The 17148-nt window shown below is 43.3% G+C and overlaps 1 protein-coding gene across 2 annotated transcripts in view; it reads right to left on the reverse strand.

The window, feature by feature from the left end:
• Positions 1–7904: 7904 nt before the first annotated feature.
• Positions 7905–17148, reverse strand: part of snx8b (sorting nexin 8b) — a 17907-nt gene continuing 8663 nt past the window's right edge. For both annotated transcript variants that reach the window (XM_031562625.2, XM_012816327.3), the window contains exons 2-11: positions 15144–15376; positions 14126–14246; positions 13023–13159; positions 12355–12435; positions 11722–11882; positions 11157–11283; positions 10472–10540; positions 10074–10187; positions 9244–9393; positions 7905–8819 (exon numbers count right to left, since the gene is read on the reverse strand). In XM_031562625.2, the coding sequence (XP_031418485.1) occupies positions 8706–8819; positions 9244–9393; positions 10074–10187; positions 10472–10540; positions 11157–11283; positions 11722–11882; positions 12355–12435; positions 13023–13159; positions 14126–14246; positions 15144–15284 (1215 nt within the window). In that variant the 5' untranslated portion in view covers positions 15285–15376 and the 3' untranslated portion in view covers positions 7905–8705. The remainder of the gene's footprint in view (positions 8820–9243; positions 9394–10073; positions 10188–10471; positions 10541–11156; positions 11284–11721; positions 11883–12354; positions 12436–13022; positions 13160–14125; positions 14247–15143; positions 15377–17148) is intronic.

The raw sequence follows: 17148 nt of genomic DNA on the forward strand, positions 1-17148 counted from the left end.
GAGAGAGAGAGAGAGTATCCAACATTGTATTCAACACTGTGTGATTCATAAAACTGAGATGAAATACCAGTTAAACTAGTCTTTCACCAATACCGCTTTGGTGTTTTTGTGTTCACTCAATAACGGATGATTTTCCTCTGCAAAATATGAGTTTGGTGAAGACAAAACGCCAGAGAACGCACGCACGCACGCATGCTCACATGCACGCATGCCTTGGGCTGGTATATAGGCGTGAGCTTCGTAGTGACCGAGGCAGGCGCAATCTGGGATGAAAAGCGCAAGGGGAGGTCACGATACTCCAAGGTGTCTCGTTACTGCGGCCTACATCATAAATCTGGGCGCCTAATAGGATTGGAAAGCAAACGAACCACAGCAAAACCCTCCAGATTATCCCAGCGGGAGAGGCGCGTCTTCACGAAAGTGACACGACGAGGATAGACATTGTTATTGTGTGTGTGTTTGTGTGTGTTTGTCTGTCCGTCTCTCTGTTTTTACCATTTCTCACTGGCCACTCTTCTCCCCTTCAGTAGTCTTTCTGTGTGGAGACGTGGGTTTAGTTATGTTGTCCTTAGTGACCACTTAACCACTTAATTACAAGTACAAGGACAGGGCAAGTAATGTGCGCACGCTCTTTTCAACATTTCTTATTGGCCACTAGATCTCCTCTTAGGAGACATTGTTATTTTGTGTGTGTGTGTGTGTGTGTGTGTGTGTGTGTGTGTGTGTGAGTGTGTGTGTGTGTGTGTGTGAGAGCGTATCTGTCTGTCTTTCACCATTTCTGATTGGCCACTAGCTCTCTTCTCTCCTTCAGTAGTCTTTCTGTGTGGAAACGTGGGTTTACCTTGCCATTTGTGTAAAGCACTTAACTAGAACTACCCACAAAGTGTGTCAATGCAAGTAATGTTTTGTCGTAGCTCTATTATTTGGAGAGGCCCTTTCACACACACACACACACACACACACGGCCCGCAGTCTCTTTACGGCTCTGTGAGTCATGCTCTCCAACAAAGGGACAAATGTCCAGTCTCTTCTTTTCATGCGGAAGCATGTCACGATCAATGCGAAAGCAATGACGCCAGCAGCCAGTTCCTGGAGCTTTTATTCCTCTTTGCTATAGGGTTTTCCTAGCCTGACGATGTCATACTCATAATTCTAGTCAGAATATGAGTCTGATATCGCTCCATTGGGCTGTGATTATGGGGCGTGTTTCAACAGAACCAGGAGAAAAAATGCCTCTTCGCTCAATTGGTTACCTACAACCAATCAGAACAACGTAGTATGTGACCAGGGGCAGCTGATACATTACACTTTTACCGGATCCCGTAGGAAGGAAGGCAAAAACATCTTTTCGATTGACAAATGCCTTGATCGCGTTTCTCTGTTCCTCTTTCAAAATGAATGCACTGTCAATGTCTAAATGGACTCGAATCTATACATTTCAGCTCTCCAGCGGCAGCCATGTTTGTTGAAAACGAATTCAACTCGTGTGTTGGTGACGTGGTTGGTTACGTTACTGTTGATCATCTGTCCATCATCGTATAAAGCCCGCCTTAACAATTTGATTGGTACGGCCGATATTGAGCCGCAGATAATTTCTGCTCAATGGAGTAATGTCAGACCGAACTTCCCAACCAAAAAATGTGTGGGCGGGGCTAAGTTCGGTCTGGTATCCAGGCTAGGGTTTTCCCTCATTGATTCATACTTTCTGTCCTTTTGTTTCTGTCGGCCAATCTGTCGCTCATTTTGGTCGTTATCTATCTATCTGACTATCTGTCTATCTGTCTATGTATCTATCTGTATGCATCTCCCTATATGGCAATGTACCTACCACATGTTGTGTCAGAAATCCCCTGAGACAGAAGCCCGTCTACCAGCGCCAGTGTAAGTAGGCCCAAACGGTGCTTGAGACGACTTTCCCGTCAGATACGGAATTACCCAACGCCAGATAACCATCTACCCCGCTTAGATGAACGTGACTGGGGGCTTAGGCAACAGGTGGTCGCTGTCCAGCGTCCGGTGTCTCTCCTCGTGGGCTACAGTTCCCCGTCAGCTGACACCGCCCTCTTTAATCCGTTTTGCCGAGTCCGGTGCATGCACAGTGGGCACCGTAGACAGCCCATGACGCCCCCCTGGTGCGCGTAAGGGGCTTTTCTCGGGAAGGAACGAAACCATCCATGGCTATCTTTGATTAAGCGCATATGCACCCCGCCGGAGTAAATGACTCAGTATGATAGGCAATTTAATAGTAGTTGCTTAGGAAGCTGGAAGCAACAGGTTATTAAGGCATGACGCACGGTCAGGGAGTGAAGTGGCGAAATGGGAATAAAAAAGCTGTACTCTATCCATGTACCCCCCCCCCACCCACCCCGTCCCCCTCTCACTGATCTGACACACACTCTCACACACACACGCGCGCACGTAAACCTGCATTTCTTCCAGAGAGATGCCACGTAATTACTGCGCAGTGGCCCACCGCCCTTGAATGCGAATGCAAATGGCCAAAAGAAGCCATGAAAGGCCCCTTCTGTTCTCGATGCTAATGCCGGCAGATAATTATTTATTTTGTACTTCCCCTTGGCCGCCGTCCTTGCCCCACGTAACCTTTTGTGAAAATGTTACATATTCATGTGTACAAAGATAACTGCGTGTCAAGAGTAGAAAAGAACTCGCTATTCTAACATCAAATGCCTGACCTAATCGCAAGCAGTTGATTTGGCACTTATACACGAGTTGCTACATGCGTCATCAGGTAGCATTGTTCAACGTCGAATGGCCTTATTGGGGAGCGAAAATGTAGTACTGCTGCACAGTAAATCGGGTTGCTTATGCCTTATTTCATGTGTGGGAGCATTTTTGCTACTGTTTAACTGGCCTGGCCACGGTGGCAAAGAGCGAATAAAGAACCGGTAATCTCTTTACTATACAGGACACCCAGTCTTCGATTGGTGTCACGTCGAGTGCCCTGAATGGCCCCAGTCCAGACTCTGATTTCGTCAGAAGTAAAGACGCTTAAAAGAAAATGGGGTTTTACTGTCGAAAGAGTGAGAGAGGGAGATATGCGCTATATGAAGAGAGAGAGAGAGAGAGCTCAATGTATGTCTCTTCAAGTCACACACACACAGAGAGAGATACACACACATTCTCACATACACGTGCCTCTTTTTTTCTACAGTGACGAAAGGTCATACCGAAAGCTCTGTGTAATATTATTATGTATAATAAGAGACCTGCAGAAAAATAGTGTGATTGACTTTGTGTTATACGGTTCGTTTTTTTTGTCATAGTAGCTGTGAACAAAATAGGCTACACCGAATGTGCGGACGCATTCCCTTTATTCCGATTGTGTTTCCCCTGACGACAGGAGGCCGTCTCAGCCAAGTGTCCACTTACTAATAGTCATGACCATTTGACATCGCTCAATGTCATGTAATCCTAACACCACCGGGAATGCTTCTTAAGAGGATTTAGCTGTTTTGCCAAATCCTACAGCGCTACAGCGCTATCTCTGGTCCTGGGAATGAACATAGTCTTTGGGAATGAACACCGTGACAAAGAGGGAAAGGCCTTGTTGTGGACTAATGAGAAGCTAGCAGAGGTGTAAAAAGTACTGAAATGTTGTACTCAAGTAAAAGTACAATTACTTTGATGAAATTTTACTTAAGTACAAGTAAAATTACCCATCTAAAAATCTACTCAAGTAAAAGTAAAAAGTAGTTAATTTAAAATGTACTTTAAGTAAAAGTTACTTAGTTACTTTCAACAACTTGATGGGGGCCGCTCCTATATAGTGCAAAAAAGGACAAGGGGTCATAAATCCAATACAAAAACTAGTTATTTTTTATTAAAGGAGAATCTTTAGAAATATAAGTGCAATGACATTAAACATGTCAAACATTAAACATGTCAACACAACATTTAAGAACTTTTGGGAGGACATGTCAAAACATGACAGCTAAAATAAAAAGTTAAAATACCGCTGCCCCACTTAAACTTTGGTTACTTTACTTGTGTCCACCTTAGAGCATTAGTCTACAAACTTCTTGTTGAGTTTGAGCAGCAGCTGATTTTCAAGATGAGTAGAGTTCATCCGGGCTAGCTTTGCATTGAACAGCAATCCAGCCACAGCTGAAGAGTCGCTCGCACGCGGCCGAGGCAGGTAGGCCAGTATTGAGTTTCAGGGACAGTTTTTTGATATTCTGAAAGGCGTTCAGCAGAATCCATATTGACTGAGACACAGGCTAGGTACCCTTCTAACTCCCCTGTACCTTCTGGACTTCATTGAGGAAAATAAATCATCTTCATCTGATGAATGTTGTCCAACTTGCTCCAGCCTCCAACATCCGGTCAAGGTGTTGTCTGACATAGACTAGACCTGTAGAATGACAAACAACATTTCTGACAATTAAGTATTGAGCTGCCATCAAGATTCAAGAGTGCATCATAACACAGAAATAGCTATAAATAGCTACTTGAGATGACAGACCTACAGTATACAGAATTATAGCATTATTTTCTATTTCTACATGCATCACAATTCATAATCCTCAATTCTTGCTAACCGGGACCCCTTAGCATGAACATGAAAGACGTGCACGTTGGAAAGCCACCACTTATCGTTATCAATATCTGACTAAACATCGTGATAAATTGCAGATAACGACATACACATTGACTTGTCCAACTGTCTGAAAACGATGGTGTGCGCATATACATTGTTCTGTTTCAAGGCATGGGAGGCAGCCAAATGATTAGCCTAATATCAGTTTATGTGGTGTATTTCATTGCTGATGACTGATCTGCAGTTTTTAAACACAATATGAGAGACTGAACATAATAATTCTATGACCTGAAACGAATGGAAGACAGGAATGGTATTATTAGTCTATTGGATGACCGCTGTCGACGTTAGCATACTCAGGTCGGTTGCAAGTGCTAGCCAAAATTAGGCTACTACCTACTAGTGCCATGAAACGCATATTTTGCTTAATGGAGCAAAGCTAACTAAATGACAAAAACGCTGTCTGAACTACTAATGGAAAGGGACAAATACTGTACTTACCAACACATGCTTGCGCAGATTTGAAGATGAATTTGTATAAGCAGAAAGTTCTGACTGACGGATTAGGCACAGTTTACACAGCATATAGCTGTTGCCTCTTTTACGTTGGAAGGCAAACTGCTTGCTGAGATGTGGCCACGGGTTTTCTTCATCTTCTTTAATTTCAAACTGGCGGAAAGTTCGGTGCTTCAGCTTGTTGGTGGTCCGCAGCTTGTTGGTAGTCCGCACTATCATCTTCCTCCATATCTATCTCTCGTGACTCGGCACCGTACTGGTGCCTTGCATCGACTCCATCATCCACTCTATGCAGCATCCACCACTGCAGTGAGCATTGTGGTGCGCGATTCCTGCCTTGAACTATGTTTTTTTTTTTTACTCAGTAACGGATGTAATTTCCAATGTAGCGAAGTACAATACTTCAGTCAAAATCTACTTAAGTAAAAGTAAAATTACCGATTTAAAAAACTACTTAAAAATTACAAAGTACACAAAAAAACGACTCAATTACAGTAACGTGAGTAAAAGTAATTCGTTACTTTACACCTCTGGAAGCTAGTTGCCTACGCCCCGTGAATCTTGTGTTAGAGTACCCTTTTCTCCCAGTGAGAATTTAAACTGAATTTGAGTATACCCAGGATACACATCAAGCTGTATTACTCGTGTTAATATTTACGGGCATACCAGAAGGCAACACATTGAGCTTCAGCTATAGGGTATGAAGCCATTTCTAGCAAAAAACAAAGAAGTTGGTTCCCCTCAACTTTCACAAAGGCCAGAGCCAAAGCTTTACCGTTGTATGGAAAAGTCTGGGCACATGCTAACAGTTACTTTTTCATTTCTGACTTGAATTTCTGCCAAAGCTTTTGGATACAATTGTACACCTAACTGCAAAGTTACCAACAGTTGAGACACTGATCATATGACGTCATGTGATGACCTCAAGAACAGCTCGAGTGGAGACCGTAATAACAGAAAAGGGCTCCGGGTTCCTGATAAGTAGGCACTTATTCGATCCCTTTAACATGTCAATTTCTCAATCAGTTCGCATTTATGCCTTGGTGTGTTTCCGTGTTATCTGAAAATAATATGAAGGAGTTGTGGTGATCAACCGCGACTTCAGGAAACGAAGCATTTCTTATGTTCTAATGTGCCGTAACTTCAGAACTACTGACTAAGTAATAGACACTGTTAATATACGTTCTAACACACGCACGAGGAACTGGAGAACGAGAGGCAGCTCTTACTTTACGCTGACGGTGCACAGATACTAACAAAGGGAGGCAACACAAACATCAATTAGCGCAACATGCAGACAAAATTATAAACAAGCACATGCACTCTTGCAATGATAATACAACATTGACATTCATGACAGGATAAGCCATCAGTTATAACATTGTTGTGACATGGTGGCTATACAAGTCATGCAAGGTGTGGCTATTAAATAATGAGACAAATGCTTTAATGCAATTGTAATGAAGAAAACTCGTTATACTTGTATAACTCTTATACTCGTAATAACTAATAGCTACACATCGTGTGATAGAGGGTTCAGATGAAGAGTTAATCATGTTTTCTTGCTGTTTTACAACAACTTAGATGAGTTGTGGATTCTGAAAACGACCAACTTCAGATTGTGTCTACCAATGACCAGGGTTACATGTACCGTCTCTATATAGAGTTGATGGTGTCCACCCACAGGTTGCAGTGAGGCTTTTCCCCTCTACCCAGTCTAACAGTGACATCTACTGGTCAGAAACGACATTTTAAAAAAGGGCGTCGTGATACTTAATTGTAGGTGAGACGGCGCCACCTAGTGGATCATTCACAACACAGCTAAAGCTTGCTGAAAGACCGGTCAAATATTAAAAAAGCGTTTGCATTTTTGGTGTTCAGCGCCTTGGGTATGGACTAAAAAGTTAGCCCTAACACTAAACCTACTCTTCCCATAACAAGCACATCTTTTTAACAACAGAAACCAACTGAAGAAGTACTGATTATTTGTGTAAAAGTGTGAAAGAACCATAGATATACCAAATGGAGCATTCACAATGCAGACAGGACAGGCATTATTAAGAGAACATATGAACTGTATAGTACTGTATAGTTAGTAATGTAAGGTAGTATAGTATGGTAATGTATAGTACCTTAATATAATATAGTTTGGTAATGTATAGTACAGTAATATAGTATAGTGTAGTATGGTAATGTATAGTACAGGAGTATAGTATAGTATAGTGTAGTATGCTCCAGTGCAATTACTGGAAACATAAGGCCCTGTTTGAGGGGTGGATGTAACTTTGTTTAATTAAAAATCTTCCTATTTTCCCAGCACATATCAAATCATACAAGACTCTTTATTTATTGTATTATAATCAGTATTTAAAAATGTGCTTGAGTTCACTTGAGTTCACTGTCTCTTTGCAGCCCTGAGAAGTATGTATTTATTTTATTTCATGTTTTTTATTGCTTGCCACTTTTGAAGCCATGTCCTCACTTTTACACAGGTGTGTTACTCACACTGTGTGAGTAACACACCTGTGTAAAAGTGTGTGTGTGTGTGAGTCACACACACACACACACACACACTTTTACACAGGTGTGTTACTCACACACACTTTTACACAGGTGTGGTACTCACACACACTTTTACACAGGTGTGTTACTGACTCACACACACACTTTTACACAGGTGTGTTACTCACACACACACACGCTTTTACACAGGTGTGTTACTCACACACACTTTTACACAGGTGTGTTACATACACACACACTTTTACACAGGTGTGTTACTCACACACACATTTTTTTTCTCATGAAAATCACATCAGACAGACAGAGACAGGATAAGATGTTTTTGTTTATTTATGCAATAAGGAAAGCCAGAGGCTGTAAGCAGTTCTACATAAAAAGAGTGACAGTACAGACCAACAGTTGGTTAGAACTCTGCAGTAGAAAACCAATACCAAAAGATGCAGTAACAACAGGTTGCCATAGCAGAACAATGAGAATGCCCACAGTACAAAACCTAGATGCACATAAAGATGCATTACTCTACAAGTATGACGTGTATTACTAACATTACATTTTAAAGCCAGTGCAGGTTTTGTTTCATTTAGTCAGAGCCTACACGATCTGCTAGAAGAGCTGTTTAGGAAAACTACTGTAGTTTAAGACCATTTTAAACAGCATTAATAACCATTTCTGATATATTTGATGTATACATCAGGATTTGTTTGGACAATGAAAGGATACATCAGGATTTGATTGGACGATGAAAGGATATATCAGGATTTGATTGGACAATGAAAGTATATATCAGGATTTGATTGGACGATAAAACAATACATCAGGATTTGATGGGACGATGAAAGGATTTGATTGAATCATGAAAATTCTGGACGCCAGATGTTGGTCAATGAAATATAATATCAAGGTTTGTTTTGACACTTTTCCTTTTACTCCCCAGTTACTAATAATTACAAATCTTCTTTAATTCAATTGAAATTATTTAGACATGATAAAAATCAAGCCAATGACAAAATGTGAGATTTCAGTTCATTCACAATGCGGACTGGAATGTGTGTGAAACTCTTCAGTGCCCGAAGGAATCCGGTCAAAATGGGTGCTGTGACACTGAGCATCATGGGAAAATAATCCTCCGGCATGGCGAACGCGGCGGCGAGGCGGAGATTCTGGGGTTGCCCTCGAAGATGGTGTTGAGTTTGGGCAACAGCTCATTCCAGAACTCTCCCATCTGGAGCACAGGAGCACATTGTACATGATTAGCACCAGCAGAGACACATTTGTTTATGTTTATTTGTTTATTTGTATTTGTTTATATGCTAATTGGATTAGCACCCACTCACCCACTCACCCACTCACCCACTCACCCCCCCGCCCCCTGAAAAATCACCCAACAATCCACTAGAGTAAACTAGTGTGTGTGTCTGTCTATGTGTGTCTGTTGTATATTCATGTTTATATATGGGTCTGTGTATATTCGTGACAGGGGGTGTATGTACTGTATACATGTGTGTTTGTGTATGTGTCTGTTACATATTCATGTTTATATATTGGTCTGTGTATATTCGTGACAGGGGGTGTATGTACTGTATGCGTGTGTGTGTGCGTGTGCGTGTGTGCGTGCGTGTGTGTGTGTGTGTGTTGTGTCTCCTCACCTCTTTGTGTCCCTGGATCTGTGACTGAATGAAGGCCCCCAGGATGTTGGTGGTGAGGGGGAGGTGGGTGAAGACCAGCTGGGTCTCCTGATGCAGACAGAACAGCGAGAAATAGCTCCTCAGCTCCATGGCCAGTATAGCGTTCTCTTGCTGTGGAGAGAAACAGAGACAGAGAGAGAGACAGAGAGAGAGAGAGAGAGAGAGAGAGAGAGAGAGAGAGAGAGACAGAGACAGAGACAGAGAGAGAGAGAGAGAGAGAGAGAGAGAGAGAGAGAGAGAGAGAGAGAGAGAGAGAGAGAGAGAGAGAGAGAGAGAGAGACAGAGACAGAGAGAGAGAGAGAGAGAGAGAGAGAGAGAGAGAGACAGAGAGAGAGAGAGAGAGAGAGAGAGAGAGAGAGAGAGACAGAGAGAGAGAGGGAGAGAGAGACAGAGAGAGAGAGAGGGAGAGACAGAGGAAGAGAGAGAGAGAGAGAGAGAAAAGAGTTAGGAAGATGTGTAGAGAAAGGGAAACGTGGATTAAAATGAGCACATTTATGTGCTCAAATCATGGAGTGTGTGTATATGCAATGCATGTGTGTCTGTGCCTATGTGTTTTACCTAAGCAAGCCAGGGCTAGGGTCTGATAAGTGGTGAGTGTTGGTGTGTGTGGGAGGGAATGTCAGTGTGGGTGTGTGTGCGCGTGTGTCCATGTGTGTGTGTGTGTGTGTGTGTGTGTGTGTGTGTGTGTGTGTGTGTGTGTGTGCACGCGTGTGTCCATGTGTGTGTGTGTGTCCATGTGTGTGTGTGTGTGTGTCCATGTGTGTGCGTGTGTGTCCATGTGTATGTGTTACCTGGGTGAGGCGTGACTCTGGCTGCTCCAGCAGCTCTATGAGTGAATCTGGTCTCCTCTGCTGCACTCTCTGGTGCTCCAGCAAAACCCCACTCCCATGACGGTCACACAGATCCTACCACACACACAAAGACAGAGAGAGAGCACACAGAATTAAACTTTTGCACGTAACTAAACAGGCACGTGTGAGCACTGACACACACACCACTCAACGTTTTGCTTTCCTGCTCTCGCAAAGAATCTAAAATCCAACAGACACATATGCTAAGAATCTAGAATCTAACACAGACCACATGCAAAGAATCAAAAATCTCACACAGAGACACAGACGAAGAGCAAAGACAGCAAGACAGGAAGTTAAAAGTGTGGCAGAGATGAGAGTGATGTGACGTGACGTACTTTGTAGGACTGCAGCAGGTCCAGGAACAGACTCAGCCTCTCCACCACCTCATCCTCCTCCTTCTCCCCCTGATTACAGGCACACACACACACACACACACACACACAAGGGCACACACACACACACACACACACACACACACACACACACACACACACACACACACACACACACACACACACACACACAAGCACACACAGAGAGAGAAAGAGAGAGAGGGAGAGATGAGAATAAAAGCAGAGTGCCATCCTTGAAATCATGCTTCCCTTGCTCTTAATTACCTCATCAGAGAAATTTCAGCCCAGGGACAATATGTTCAGTTCCTAATGGTTCGGAGGCTTCACAGAATAGCCAGACCCTCTGCTCTCTACACTAATCAGAGATCACACCTGACTATGTTAAGCCACAGGCCACGCAGGGTAAGAGTATGATGGCTTGAGCGGAATACATTTAATTGCTTGATCCCAACCCCTGTAGTCTAAATGTCAAACATCTCTACTGCCTGGGGCATTCTGGGGCCTCTGTCCAGCCCGGCTCCCTCTGAAGACTTCAGGTCATTAAGCCCCCAAATATTTCCACTTCTTCTCAAGGGCTTCGCAGCGAGCAGGAATGAGAGATGTTTACGGAAGGAAAACATGACTGATAGGAGGAAGGGAAGAAAGATGGCGGCAGTATTTGTATCACCTGGAGTGCGGCCATGTCGGCCAGAATGCGGAACTCCTCGGACAGCCCGTGGATGGACTGCCGGTGGTTCTGCCAAGATGGCGCTGCCGAGGCAACCTGCGGAGGCTGGGCTTTTTTACCCAGGGCTCTACAAGGGAGTAAAGATTCGTCAAAGGTCGCCAAAGGTCACTATAGGCCTACACAAGGCATATACGTACAAGTTATTAAACTAAAGATTCAAGATCTTGCTAAAGATTCAGGTTATTACACTAAAGATTAAAGATCTTGCTAAAGATTCAGGTTATTACACTAAAGATTAAAGATCTTACTAAAGATTCCGGTTATTAAACTAAAGAATTAAGATCTTATTAAAGATTCATACAGGTCATTATAGGCCTACACAAAGCTATGAATCTACTACAGAGCTACGACATTCATAAATGGATTCAGCAGTGACAATTGGTTAAGGAGTTAGCAATCAGTGCAAAGCTGCACATTTCAGAGGAATCTGAAGTAATTACTGTATTTAGTGAACATGAAAATCTGAGAAACAGATGAGACAAATTGAGTCCCGTTCCGTACTGACCGGAGGTCCTTGCCGAACATGATGAGGTCAGTGGAGTTCTCTCTTGAGCGCTGGGACATCCTCTCGGTGACGTCGCGCAGCTTGTGGAAGCTGCTCAGCATGCTGCAGATGAACTCTCGGTTGGTCTCCGTCTGCGCCTGGATATCGTCCGGCATGAACCGCTACAGACAGCACATACAAACACAGAGGGGAGACGAAGTGAGAGAACACACGACATAAGAGATGAGACATGAAATATAACACGAGACAGATACAAACACAAGTAGCAACCCTGCAAACATAGAAGATTTGAAGCCGGAGCAAGAAGAATGTGTAAAAAAGACGTTTTTGCCCTACTGCCAATGGAGTTTGGGTAAAGCCTAATTTATCAGCTTGCTTGGTTAGTGGTGAAGTAGGAATTACTTACGTCATTTAAATACATATAGGTTGTGTTGTAAGACTATATACCATGCATGGCTGTGTATGAAACAAGTTGTAACAAGTTCAAATGTATTACACATGCACTCCATCTTGTTTAACTGCACATACACACCTCTGTCGATATAAAAAGGAACTTTAATATAGCGAATATAGTAACATTTGTTTGTTTGTTTGTTTGTTTAAGTGTGATGGAGCTGAAAAGTAGAGACTTACGTTCACTATTGTGGACAAGGGGCAGGTAATGTACTCGTCCCCCATACGCTTGAATGATTCTTGCATCTTCACCTGGACCTCCTAAAAGGAGATGAGAGAAAAGAACATGGGGACTTCACTGAGAAGTCAATTAGATTTACAGCTACCTTTCCTTCTATGGTCGGCTTAAAGGTACAGTCCACGATTCTAATCTGATTCACTTCTTGTCAAATACATCAAATTGCTCCTCACAATCCTCTAGCTCTCCCTTCGGTGTCTGCGAAAAAAAAAAAAAAACTCCAGTGTTTGTGCCAAGTCTGGCCATGTAAATCATAGTGGCTTGGACCGAGCCATAAAACTTTCCAGCAAATCAACATGGTGCTTCAGGAGCAATTCAGGGATGCAATTTGATTGGCTGTTGAGCTCAAATATCAACAACCTTTCACAAAACTGAAACCGAATTACAGACTCTGCCTTTAAGGGAGCAAATGCCTGATTTCAGCTGATCTTACTTATAAAAAGCCAAGAAAAAGAAGAAAACTAGCTATTCCAAAAATAATTACTTGGTCTCTTGAAACAATATACCATATTTAGCACTTTGGCTCATAAAAATGACTAATGAAATATATAGATACAGATTAAGAGATTGACTCTAGTGGTGCTGTCCCCTAATGGTGAGGAGGACTTACTGCGCTGCTAGCGGTCATGAAGACCTTCACCAGCTCGTCCCCTGAGAGTATCGGGTGCCGCATCACCAAGGACATGAACCGCTGTAACCCGCGGCGACGGCTCTCGATGAAATGACGTTCAGACTTGTGGTTCCAAACTGCAGACAAGAGGGCAAAACTCAACAACTTGGATATCCCCAGAAACAGTTTGACAGCTAAAGATTAAGCTGAGGGCAATTCTAGATAGAATTATTGTTGTAATTAGGAAAAAACTGTTTTCTAACTAGCATCATCAGAAAATGAAAATCGTCTTGTGCTATTTTAAATCAGGCTGGCTACCATGTGTGCTTATGTGTTAGATACGCCACATGAACATGCAGATTTAACTTCATGAAATGCATTACTGCAAAAAACAAGCACAGAAATGTCGTGAAGTCACGTTTGTGTAGAGCAGTAGGTATCGTGTCAGAGATATTTAGATATTTAGAACATAGCAGAGCGATCGAGAGAGAGTAGCCTAATATGTTACTCTGTTATGTTTCTTCAGTTAACTGATAAAGGTTTAACTTGGCCACCCAAGTGTCCCATATGTCATCATAATTATGGAAACCCACAAATGGCCTGTCTGTCTGTCTGTCTGTCTGTCTGTCTGTCTGTCTGTCTGTCTGTCTGTCTGTCTGTCTGTCTGTCTGTCTGTGGTAGGGTCATAACAAAGGCTTCACGGCTAGCCTATGTACACACCACACTTATATCAGCTGTGCTTTTTAAACACAAAGGATGAACATTCCACCCTAGACCGTGATACGGTGCATTGCACACAATGAATGAAGACCATTGACTCTTAAACATGAATTGTTTAATTGCTGAGTGTGTGCTGCCTATGTGGTCCAGAATGTGGTCCAGGTCAGTGACAAAAAGGCCTGCCTCTACTGTTGAACATCTTTATGCATATACAGTATGCCTGTCCCCATGAACACAGGTTAAAAGTTAAAGGTTGTTTAAAGTCACTACCTCCTTTGAGGACGCGTTTCGGGGGCAGAGGTGGAACCATCCCGTAGATGAGACACAACTAACACAGAACATCAGAGGTTAAAGGTTAAAGGTCATAGGTTTAAGGTCACTACCTCCTTTGAGGACGCGTTTCGGGGGCAGAGGTGGCACCATCCTGTAGATGAACCTTTGCAGCAGCAGCGCATGGAACGCGGCAAAGTCACTGAACCTCCGTGTGACAGGCAGCGTGAAGTGCTGGATAGAGGACGAAATAATAATCTCAAAACAGCACATATATATTCCACAGACTGATTCACCTCCACAGTGTATAGTTCTGTGTAAAGGTTTGGGCACATGCCACAATTACTGTTTTTGTTGTTGTTGTTGTTGTTGTTTGCCATTGTTCACAAGATAAAAAGTAACATTACATCAACATTTCTCATTTTCTCAGCGTTTAATGTGTCTGCTGCAGGGCTTGTATTTGCTCTTTTTCTCTACAAGAATATAATCACAACGCCATGGTGTAATTTGCCATGGGTGCCCGCGGTGCCAATGTGCCCATACAACTGTATCTCCTGTTTGTTTCTCCTCTATGATGTATGGGAAGTACTTTAGGTATCAGTACTTAGGTAGTGTTGTACGTCCATTAAACCCACTCAGCCATCCATCCATCCACCCACCCATCCATCCACCCATCCATCCATCCACCCACCCATCCATCCATCCATCCATCCATCCATCCATCCATCCATCAATTCATCCATTCATCCATCCATCCATCCATCCATCCATTCATCCATTCATCCATCCATCCATTCATTAATTTATCTGCACCTGTCTGGCATCCATTGTCTCCCTCTCAAACACACACACACACACACACACACACACACACATACACACACACACACACACACACACACACATACACACACTAACTCACTGACTCACACAATCTCTCTCTCTCACTCACACATGCGCTCACACTCACTCACACATGCGCTCACACTCACTCACACATGCGCTCACACACACACACACACACATACACACACTAACTCACTGACTCACACACACTCTCACGCAAGCTCTCACTCACTCACTCACTTGCTCTCTCACTCACACACACACACACACAGACGGGCCGCTCACCTGGCTGGCGAGCCTGTACTCCACGTGTTTGAGGAAGAGGATGCCCTTCTTCTCGGGGATGGTCTCCACCTTGAGCCCGTCCTGCTGGAGCAGGTCCTCCAGCATCGATGCACTGCCCGCTGGCTCGTGTGCCACCCGCATCCTCCAGAGCAGCGGGCGCCTCTGTGGAACCTCCAGAGGTCCCCTCGGGGTCAGAGGTCAGATCGGCCCAGCGAGGGGAGGGAAGACGATTACTACGAGACAAGGAAGAAAGGAGGGAGAAGTAAAAAAAAATAAAAAATGATATTTCTCTACTGATCTGTGCTACACATGTCATTTCTGCATGATTCCAATCATTTCGAGCATTTTTTTAAACAAAATCGCTGAATTTGCGCATGTCCTGTTCAAACGGACAGGAGACACAGCGAGACGGTGAGGCACACCAATAAGCTCAGTTCACATCACATCAAGTCAATCACATCACAAGTCAATGAGCTGAGTGTAAAAGTCACTGGTCAGTTCTGCGTAAGGAACACACTGTGCTATGCTGTAGCTGTGCTATACCGTAACTCACTAACAATAAAAAAACGTCTTCTAAATAAATGAAAGAGAATGGAAAACAGACAGGCAATAAAGACCTTGACTGGGAACAGAACCAAGACAGTGAGGAGAGTCAAGAGTCAGTGGTGTGCAAGGCAGACATGCCCGAAGAATCAATGCTCACTTTCACATGTAATCCCTGTAGAGGATGTGAAGCTAAGATGAAGTGCAGACGAGAGGTAGCCAAATGGTCAAATGTCTGATGGAATAGGACTGTGAGACACAGACACCGCAACCGCACCGAATCTGCTCGTTATATTTTTTTTTTTACGAATTCTCAAAGGATACTATGCGAATAAACAAAACATTGTTTGTATTTACTTGTGTCACAGATTTAAAAGTAGTGTATGTGAGTTAATAAATGAATGTATGTGTGTCTGTGTGTGTGTCTTTCAGAGAGGTGAGGTGTGTGTGTGTGTGTGTGTGTTTGTGTCCCATTAACCCCTCATTAGGGAAAGCAGTGGAGACGATCCCACACCTACCTAGCCTGTCCTCAGGCATAAAAACGTGTCATCTAATTACATCACTCAGACCTTTGGTTCAACGTCAAAGGCAGAGACTTAGAGGTCAGAGGTCAGACTTAGAGAGAACCTCTTGTTCGAAATGCAATGGAAGTGGGGGCAGGAGTGCTATGTTCTCCATACATCTAGCGCTTCGAGAGGTCACAGTCAGGTAAAGGCATAATACGGCATCTCACATGGTGGAAAATCACCAGAACCAAACAGCTTTTACAGCACAATGTCCCCAAATATAGTCGAAATACTACCAAAATACTATGCTAACTGTAATGACTTTCCTAGTCAATTATAGTGTACTTATTCACTTATATAGCATCAGTATGCAAGACAACCGTGACGGTGACGACCGACCACATTTGGTTATAGTTCTACACTGGTTTATTTCTTAATGCATACATCTACTATTAAACATAGCATAGTATCCCCTACTGGTGTGGTGTGTCAATGCTATTACCAATACATCACACTAACTACCCTTTTTCAGCGCCAGCATGATTTAGTTTGTTTGTGTTTGTGTTTGTGTTTGCAAGGACGGTGAATAGGCTTAGCCAGGTAGCTTTCTAGTTTTAGACAAAAAGATCATTTGCTGATCCACTTAGCGCTAGCGCTGTGTTCTCTAGGTCACAAGTCTCAGCCAGGTAAGGGCATACCGTGAGGGGGAAATCACCAAAACCAAACATGAGTGATCGGGCACCTGGTAAATCTGCGAAAAATCGCAAAATGTCATCCCAAAATACATCAGTTGTATGGCTAGCTAGCTTTCTTAAGTGCAAACTGTGCTTTTGTTGGTGTTTACAAAGCAAATTAGCCTGCTCGTTTTTGACAAAAAGATCACTTGCTGATCCACAGAGTGGACATGACACTGAAGCAGCAGCTAAGGGGAAGGAACATGGCGTTCTGCACACGAC

This window comes from Clupea harengus, chromosome 24, assembly GCF_900700415.2.
Source record: "Clupea harengus chromosome 24, Ch_v2.0.2, whole genome shotgun sequence".
Classification (NCBI taxonomy): Eukaryota; Metazoa; Chordata; class Actinopteri; order Clupeiformes; family Clupeidae; genus Clupea; species Clupea harengus.